At 43.2% G+C, this 9,712-nt stretch overlaps 1 protein-coding gene across 1 annotated transcript in view; it reads right to left on the bottom strand.

The window, feature by feature from the left end:
- Positions 1-7,421: 7,421 nt before the first annotated feature.
- Positions 7,422-9,712, bottom strand: part of JAG1 (jagged canonical Notch ligand 1) — a 105,224-nt gene continuing 102,933 nt past the window's right edge. Inside the window, 1 exon segment of the mRNA XM_068232485.1 lies at positions 7,422-9,148. Coding sequence (XP_068088586.1) covers positions 8,691-9,148 — 458 coding nt within the window. The 3' untranslated portion in view covers positions 7,422-8,690.

The following is a 9,712-nucleotide window of genomic DNA, read 5'->3' as shown; positions in this document are numbered from 1 at the left end:
TTGAAAATAAAGTTGCATACCAATAGCATCTGAAAAAAGCATCCATATTTGAACAATCTGTGTATACTTATATGCTAATCTCGTCAAATATGATAATAGGTTACACAGCATAACATATGGGATGGTTAACATCTTGTTTTCAGGTTATTGGCAAACTGTTCAATTAACCACTTATATTATAACGGTGAAGGTGAGAAAACTAGAAAAGAATAATAAGAGGGACTGTGGGATAAGAAGAGTAGTTGGATAAAAGAAAAGAAGAAGGTATGAAACATAGAGAGAGAAAAACAATAATAAAAAACCAGGTCTGTCCTCGAATAGCCCAGTGTGCTGTAGTAAGCAAGAGGTAAAGTATAGCTCAGGTTCTTCTGTATGGCTAGGGTTGTATCAAAGATGTTGTCACCTTCCTGAAATGAGAAGAGCTCATTTTTACAAGCAGTTAGGCCTCTTTTCCACGAACTGTTGTTAGGCAGTGAAATGCCTCTCAAACTTTCACTGCTGCCTGGTAACTGCTTGTTCCTGCATAACTGCTTACGGCTGCCTGGTAACTGCTTGCTGAGCACACAGCTCAACAGTTCGTGGAAAAGAGGCCTAAAACTGTGCTCAGCAAGCAGTTAACAGGCAGCAGCAAGCAGTAGCCAGGCAGCAGCAGCAGCAGCAAGCAGTTGTGAGAGTTTGAGAGGCTTTTCACTGCCTGTTTGCTGCTCGTGGAAAAGGGCCCTGAGAGAGATGCCCTGTGATAGTGATGCTGGGTGCCAGGCTTCTGCTTAGGATGCAGCATGTCAGAAGTCAGAGCACAAGGTGTGAGGCTACTGAGCATTAGAAGGCCACTACTGTTGTGACTTCCATCCTGGCTTTTATGATTTGTTCCCACATTGTGTAATTGCCTTTATTAGATTGTTCAAACAACATTCCCAGACTATCCCTTTACCACTATAAAGCTATATAAATATATATTTGAATAAATGCTTTTATTGCAGCTATTATTAAGCGAAACTCTGATCCTTCTTTATTTTAATGGGAAGCAAGTCTATTTCTGCTCAGGTCTGATGATTCATGTTCAGAGTGCAGAGTAAACAGACAGGAGCAGCGGGAGACTTCCTGAGTCCATGTCCATTACTGACTGATGCCCGGCCAAGTCTGTGCGACTCTGCGATCATCTGAAATCCAGGAGGGCAGAGCCGCTATAGGCCATTTCTCAGGCGTAGAACTTCAAGAGGAACTGTACTGAAAATATCATGATTAAAATTGCTTATTATTTACAATATTCATTTATAGATTATTTAGTCAGTGTTTGCCCATTGTAAAATTTTTCCTCTCCCTGATTTACATTCTGAAATGCATAATTGGTGATGAAATCTTTAGCTCTGCCAGGTGATCTGTGTGGAATGTTCGTTACTAAGTTCTATGCACAGAAGGAGATGCTGCTTTCTTGGCAGCTGGTAAAAGCAATTATATCTCACAATGTAACAAGGTTCACAGACAGAAAACTGTCAGGACCATGGTCATGACATCACACTGGCGGGGGGTTCACCACAATATCAGCAATACAGACACCCTCTCCCCAGATGCTCTATTTGAGAAAAGGAAAAGATTTCTCATGGGAAAGGGGGTATCAGCTACTGATTTGAATGAAGGTCAATTCTTGGTTCAAGTTCCTCTTTAAAGGAATAGTCCATTTCTGTTGAGAAAAACTCCATGCTTTCAATTTGGTTCTACACGTTGCAAGAATGGATAGAAAAGGTCCATGAGTTGGTTGCCGATCATTTCACATGCTTCTATAAAAACAGCCAGTTCACAGTGTGTCTAACCAGGGGCAGAACAACAGCCCCCTGAGGCTTCCAAGTAAAATAATCATGGGGAGACATGCATTGGGAGCTGGTGGATGGCAGCATAGGGAGCAGGGCTACCGGAAGAGGAGACCCGACACAGCGTGAAACAGGTAAATATTACACCACGCCCTGTGCTAATCTGCAAGGTGGGAGGGAGGAGGAGCTGACCTCTCCCGGGTCACAGGGGTGGCTACTATTACACCAGTGTGTTAACTGAAACTGGCAGATTAATGGGAGTATCAATACAAATATTTGTACCAGTCCATGGATTGAGATGGCCACAGGACCACTATCGCAGAAAAAAAAAATTGTAAACTTTAAAGCATGTCAAAATAAACACACACTTCATACTTACCTCCTGTGTAGTCTGCTCATCAATCTCTTTCTACTCTCCTGTGTGTCCACTGTGATCAATGGAATTCTCAGTCCTCCATTTTAAAAATGGCAAGGGCCCCTGTTACAGCTTCCTGGTCAGCATTCTGAACTGAACTACCAACAACTACCAGCAACTGAAATACCATCCGCTTGAGCCATAGGGAAACATGGATATTACCCTGAACATCACTTGTCCTTTCAGTTATAACCGACAGCAACTGACATATTTCAGTTCTGACAAGATGTCAGAACTTGAAGTATTCATTGCTAGAAGAAAATGGTGAGCTTCTGAGAGGAACTGACGGTGAGGTAAGTATGTAATAATGATGAGTCATTTGCCTTGAAAAGGACTCTTGTAGCCAGATCAAAGTTTCTGGATAGTTAGGGCAACAGCACTTCATACAGAGACTAAAATGAATACCATCCCCATGGTGACTAAGACACGTCCGTTTTGAAAGTTCCTACTTGGCTCTAAATTGAAATGGAAAGTCCAGCGAGTCTATCGCAGCCTTATGCTGGGAATATACGGTTCATTTTTAAGGCGATTAGATGGTTAGATAGATCATTTCCGACATGTCCGATCTCCCTTTCGATCCTTTCACCGCTTGATTTCTGATAGAAGTGAATGGAAAAAGAGAACAAAAATGAGCGGAAGATAAGAGGATCAATCGACTGCAGAATCAAGCAGCAAAAACGATCGAGAGGAGGATCAAGCGCCAGAAACGAGCCGTGTATTCCCAGCATTAGCCACAGATGCCCTAACGCAACAGAGGTAGGTTGAACAGCAGAGACTCACGTGATAGACTATGGTTACATCTAAACTGCTGCTTTGGGGAAGTGCAAAACAAGACAAAATCCAAATCTCACAAGTTTTCATACAAAACAAAATTTAATAAATATTACTTTTCCAAAATGTAGTGCCTTGAACAACAAATTGTAACTCGGGCTTTATGTAACACAAATCTCACAATGCAGGTAATCTTAAGATTTGGGCATTACTGAAATGAGAATTACGGTAGAAAGATGTATTTTTTTTTTTGATTGGCAAGTGATCTTGAACAGTACAGGTGGTTTCTATCCTCCTCCCTCTCAGACAACATTGGAGAACAAATACTGCAGTATTAAAACAAAACCCCTGCAATTTGCTTTCAAAGGTTTGTGACCCTCACTCGACTCCTATGAGACACCACAAGAATCTGTTAAAATTGCAGTTGTGTGGTTGTACAGAGCTACTGTGAAAACGCTTTGTAATAAGTCTTCGCCATGGTCTAATAAGAATTGGGCAAAGGTTATAAATGCTTTAGTCATCAAGCAAGATGAACTACCCCCAAAATCTACTTACATGTGGCTTGCTCCAGCCCCTTGCAGCTGACATGTCCCATGCTGCAGCTCCAGCCCAGGGTCCCTGCCGGTGCAGAGAGCAACCTCAAGGTCATCCTCTACTGCGCCTGTGCAAGCGCCACTGTCAATCAAGTCCACGTTGCCCAGTGTACTGTGCTGGCGCAGTAGTTCTGCGCCTGCGCAGTACATTCGACAATGTGGACTTGATTGACAGCGGTGCTTATGCAGGCGCAGTAGAGGACACCTGGCGAGACACCATGCAGGGACCCCGAGTCAGCAGCTGAGAGCAGAGCTGCAGCATGGGACATGTCAGCTGCAAGAGGCTGGAGGAAGCCCCAGGTGAGTAGATTGGGGGGTAGTTAATCTTGCTTGATGACTCCTTTAAATACTAGACCACTTTTAGTAAATTCTGGCCAGAATGTGTTGCTCTCGTATGTTCTCCAGTCTTGGAAGCGCCATATTTTTAGCTTGTAAAAGGGATCCATTATACACTGACATGAGCCAATGTGAAGCAGGTGGGGCTAAAGGTTAGGCATGCCCCAGGCTCACTCTAATACTCACTGGAAGATTGATCAGGGAACCTCACAACAAACGAGCCTTCCTCGATCCATCTTACTACCTGTGGGATCACGCTACAGCACAGGATGGGTGCAAACGGAAGGTCAAACGTTCACGGCAATTTGCGCAAGAGTCATCAGAAGTCTTAAAGATCTGTTCCACTGTGACAGTTGTAATTGCTGTGCATCAATAAAACATTTCGTTAATCGTGCACACATACCCACGTCACAAGATCACAAACGATCGCTTGTCACATAAGAACGAGGATTTTCCATGCAACTTCGAATCAGTTAGACCTTGATAGATAAATCATGTCTTTTGATCGATGTTATCTCACTTCGACCAACTGAATGTGCCATTTTTGCAAAACTGATTTGCAGTATTCTCACCTAAACCCATCAGAAGGTTCAACGAAAATCTCACAAAAGGGGACAATTTCACAAATTGCTATGGATTCCTTAATCTTAACCTACTTAATCTAATGCATACGATGCAGCTCGGAGAATTGGGTGGGATCTATACAGTTGGAGCGGAAGGCTACTATTAGCATAGTTCCAGGATTTAGTGCACTTGAAACATTCTAGGACAATACATTTCAGATGCCTGCTTTAAGGGCTTGTTTCCACTGTTGCGGTGCGGAATCGCCTGGATTCCACCGCGAATGAAATCGCATGCGGATGCGTTTCCATATGCTGGTTTCCCCACGATTTCGCATGGCTAGGAAGCAGGCGAATTTAACCATGTCACTGCCTGTGTAAAGGTCCATAGCCTTAAATGCAAAATCGTACGCGAAATCGCGGGGAAAACCGCATGACAAAGCCGCATGCGATTTCCCTATTAAAAGCATTGCGGGCGATTCGCCCGCATTCCTGCCGCACGTGAAATCTGACGGCTCTGCTGTGCAGATTTTCCCCGCACACCAAAACGCACCCGCGCGACGCACAAGTGGAAACAATCCCATCCACTTGTATTGCCTATGCGAACCCGCATGCAGTGCCTGCATGCGGATTCGCTATAGTGGAAACGAGCCCTAAAAGGATAAGTGAACCTGATAGCTCATGTGACTTTTTCCCCACTCTTTGATCCATAAGTAACAGGTCAACTGCAACGGCCAAACTTCCATTTGCTGTAGCCTCCTCCCACAGCTATGCAGTAAGGATGGTCAATGTGAAGCAAATAATTCTGAGTTGATGCAGGAAAATGCAACTTTCCTATGCAAATTTATGTAGCTTGAAAAAAAAAAAAATCGACAAATTGAATTTCACCAAAGCAGAATTTTCAAGCTGCATGAATTAGCATTCAACATTTGCATAATAACCCTGCAAAATAAATATTTGGGTAGGGTTTTGGAGAAGGTGCCCATAGGGAACAATGGTAACTGTTTCATAAGCTCCTCCTTCCTGCAAGTTATTGCCTCAACTAGCTGGCTGCAAAAAACGGATTAAAAGGCTTCAAGTTATAGAAAACAGCAGCTACTTTTTTGTATTGTATAGACCAGAAGTAAAATTAACTTTAAGGCTACTTGCAGACCAAGACGTTGCATTAGGTGCCACGTTAAGGTCGCATAACGTGCACCTAACGCATCGTATGGTGCTGCAAGAGAGGACGGTAGAGTGAGCCGCGTTAGGCGGCTCTATCCCTATAAGGTCTCCCAGAGTGGCACTGATTGGCCGGCGGGACCACGTGATGCAGAGTGAGACACTCCGCATCACGTGGTCCCGCCGGCCAATCAGCGGCCGCCAGTGCAGTGAATATTAAGTAGCCATGTGCGCTGCTACTATAGCTGGCTCTCCCCGCCTCCTCTCCGCCCCCCACTGCGCATGTGCAAACAGTCTAACGCGGCTATAGCCGCTCTAACGCCGTAGCGTGCTGCACCTTCCCGACAACGTGCAGCGTTACATGTAACGCAACGTGGGCTGTGTGAACAGCCCACTTGTGTTACATTGCTGTGCGTTGGGGGAGCGTTACAGGCTGCACTAACGTGCGCCTGTAACGTCCCTGTGTGGAAGCAGCCTAAAAACGGAAAAATAAATAGATCACCATTTGTCGCAGTACTGTGCCTAAAACAGAGAAAGTAAATGACTCAATATTCACTCATAGCCATGTGCATGGTCTGGCTTACAGTCCTGTCCTGCCTCCCTGACAGCACCAGTTTTCAATTCTGTAGATCCAGAATATAAAGCTGACCATTACAAAAAAAAAAAAAAAAAAAAAAAAAACACACTTTAGTCAACTGTTTAAAAACCCATTCTGGGACTTTTTCTGTATTTAATTGGGAATATTCTTTGGTTTATTTAGCTCAGCTGAATGCCATCTTAGCATAGCACTTGATAAAGGTCCTGGAACCAATAATGTTGTGCATTCCCTGTGACATCTAAGCAAAAAGCATATTCCCTACTAAACCCAGACAGGGTCCCAAGTTTTCTCATGACCGATAGTGGAGGTGGGTGCTCCAGTTTCCGACTCAATGAGCAAGTTACTCGAGTCGGGGTGCTGAGCCACTTGATTGGAGGGGGAGCGGTGATGACCGTTTCCCACTCCCGGTCATATGCAGTAGGGATGCCGGATATTAAATCTCTGCCTCTCCCCCCCGTCATGTGCACTGTGGTAAGTTGTTGTTCACCTCATGTTTCAGTTGAACCCTCTGAATTGCAGTCTCCTGCTGTCAGGCGCCTCTCCCTTCAGTTGGTCTCTTCCCTCCAACTTACAGCCAATGACCTGTCCTTTAATGCAATAGCCGGCAGGGACGGATCTAGACCAAGTTGCCCCAAGTTGCGCCTGGGGCAAGGACAGGTTTTGGCGCCTAAACTGCCATTCCCCATCCAAATTTTGCCGCCTTTTTAAGAATTGAACAAACTGCGCCTGGGGCAAGAGACCCGCTTGCCCCCCCCCCCCTAGATCCGTCCCTGATAGCCGGTGATGCTCAGCACCATTACATTGCAGTAATTTTTAGTGGAATAGACCAAATGAAGTTGGGGGTGGGGATGAGAAGCAGTCTGATATTGAAAAGGGTTTGTCTATTCCTATGTAATAGTCATTTAAACTGTGCAAAATATACTTTCCTCCCCCCACCCCTCACATTCCACTATAAGCTTTTAGTGGACCAGCCCTCTAAATTTCCTGAGGGACCCATCCTTCACATTTCAACAACGGCAATACACCTTGCACCTCAGCCCTACGCAGTGTTGGCTTAAAAATCTATATTCCCTATTACTGCATCAGTAGATTAGGAAAAAATATTTATAAGTGGTCCATTAGTACATATTCAATATAAAGAAAAAAAAATATAAAAGATTTAAAATAACGAGTGCAGCATTGACTTCACGCTATTTGATTTTAATTATTTTTTTTGTACATGCACTCTCACAATTCTTGTACATGAAATAGCTGAGCATGTTCCCTTGAACGGCCTTGTAGCAGAATATCTGCCAGTCACAAACAGATTTTTTTTTCCCATTTTGAAAGGTTTTTTATATCAAAGCCAAAGCAGCAAAGCTCTAGTCTTGTTCTAAAGTCTACCTCTGAAAACAGTTTTAGCCTGAATTTACAAAAAGTTTTTTTTTTTTTCCATTTTTCCAACGTGATACTATATAAAGTTGTTTTACATCTGACATTGTACAAAAGAAAAAAAAAAAGGCAAGAAAAAAAAAAAAAGAAAAGAAAAAAAAAGAGAACAGCATCAAGGGCATGTGTGCCCCTCCTATTTTATCTTTTTTTTAAAAAATAAAACTATTCTTGAACACCGTAAATTTTGGCATACAGATAACATGTAACAAGAGAAAAACTTGAGGAAAAAAAAATGAAGCCACAAAGCTATCAAAAAAACAACCTTCAACTCTAAACAAATACATATAAATAAAAAGGAATGATATTTTAAGGCTCTTGATTATTAAGTTAATAAATCAAATATACACAGTGATTAATAAAAAAAGGAATTATTTACAGGTCTATACAAAAATGTCTACGTGACGATTCTTCATTTTTTTTTACTGTTTTTCCTTTTACCAGCAACAGCTGACAGTCCCCGCCCGCCCCTCCCCCAACACAAAATACAATAAAAAAAATAAATAATAAACATTTTTTGTGATAGTTGCTGTGGTTTTGAGCTACAAAGGCACTTTCAAAAATACAGAAACTAGTTGTAGATAGCTATAAAAACAAATATACAAAATAAAAAAAATATACACAATAAATATAAATAAAAAAAGAATTATTCTACAGACTGAATGAATGTGGTCACCTGTTGGGAAAAAAAAATGTGGAGAAGCAAAAATGGAAGAGCTAGCAAACTGGAAAAGGCCATGGTGGATTTTCTTGAGAATCTCTGATGGTTCAGCTGTGGCTGAATTGACGTTAGGGCACTTTTGACTAGTTTTGCATAGATGTGAAATGCAGCACTTGGTATTTCCAGCCAACCACAGCAACTATCTTTGCCAGTGTAAGCCAGCTTGTCAAAACTTAAATTAACATAGGGATTCTAAGTACATAATAACCTTCGACTCAAATATTACAACAGTTTAAGAACTAGAGACTCCCGAGCCCTTAACAGCAGACACAAACTCTGCATGGCAGCGCCTCTGTCCGCTATACAATGTACTCCATCCGGTTTAAACTCTGTGCTGTTTCTAAGTCTCTGTTGTCTTGTTTATTTGTCCAGTTTGGTTGTTTTGTTGGAGTGCCAATAGGTGGCTTCTCATCTCTTTCCACCAGCGTGTAGGCTGGCTGTTTGACGTATCGTCCCTTCTGCTGGTGTTTGTCCATGTCATCCTCTTCCACTTCGGAGTTGTGTGTCCTTATTTTTGCAATTTTGGAATTTTTGTTTTCGTAGTCTTTGATGGGAACGCTGTTGGCTGCGTGTTTTTCGATGGGGTTTTTGATCTGGTTGAGTTGCTCCCGTACGTTGTTGGTGGTGTTGTCCTCGGAGGCTGTGTGACTTTGGCTGCTGCGCTTTCGTCGTTTTCTAATGCACCAGTAAAACGCTGTCACTAGGCAACAAATCCAGGCCACAGTCAGAATGGAGCTGAGCAAGGGGACCAGGAAATCTGAAATGGGGGGAAAAAAAGGGATTAGGATTTCAGTTACGGTTTTAAACAGTGGAAATTTAAGCAAGATGAAGGGTAAAAAAGTGCCGAAGCGAATGAAGCAGGTTGTTTTACACCAAAACTGGACATAGCTATAGCACTAGTGCTACACTACGCGCCCCACACAAGGGTAATTTGAGGTTACAGCGATCACCGGACCCCAAATTACTTTTCCCTCAGAGTTCCTATGACTCGGAGGGGGAATAGCATTTAACGCTGACAGGGATTTGAGCGGCAGAAGGTTTAAGCTGTCATTTGGCTCATCATGTGCTCTGCTCACCGGCGATATATTATATTGGGACAGTCCGTCCTGCGTCCTGTTGCGACAGGACGCAGGACAGAGCAGGAGGCGGGCCGGCCAGGCGTGTGTGTGGCGGACGGGTGCGCGCGCCGGGCGGTGACAGGCCTAGAGCCTCTTTATAAACAGGCTTAGGTCACTATATCAAAGATTTTTCCATGACTGCAGTATGTATAGCTGAAATGAACAGACTGCATTCCCAACAAAAGTGGACACCTCCAATTTAC

The sequence above is a fragment of the Hyperolius riggenbachi genome, chromosome 4 (genome assembly GCF_040937935.1).
Source record: "Hyperolius riggenbachi isolate aHypRig1 chromosome 4, aHypRig1.pri, whole genome shotgun sequence".
Taxonomy (NCBI): Eukaryota; Metazoa; Chordata; class Amphibia; order Anura; family Hyperoliidae; genus Hyperolius; species Hyperolius riggenbachi.
Note: the sequence above shows the minus strand (reverse complement) of the source record. Positions and strands in the feature narration are given on the sequence as shown.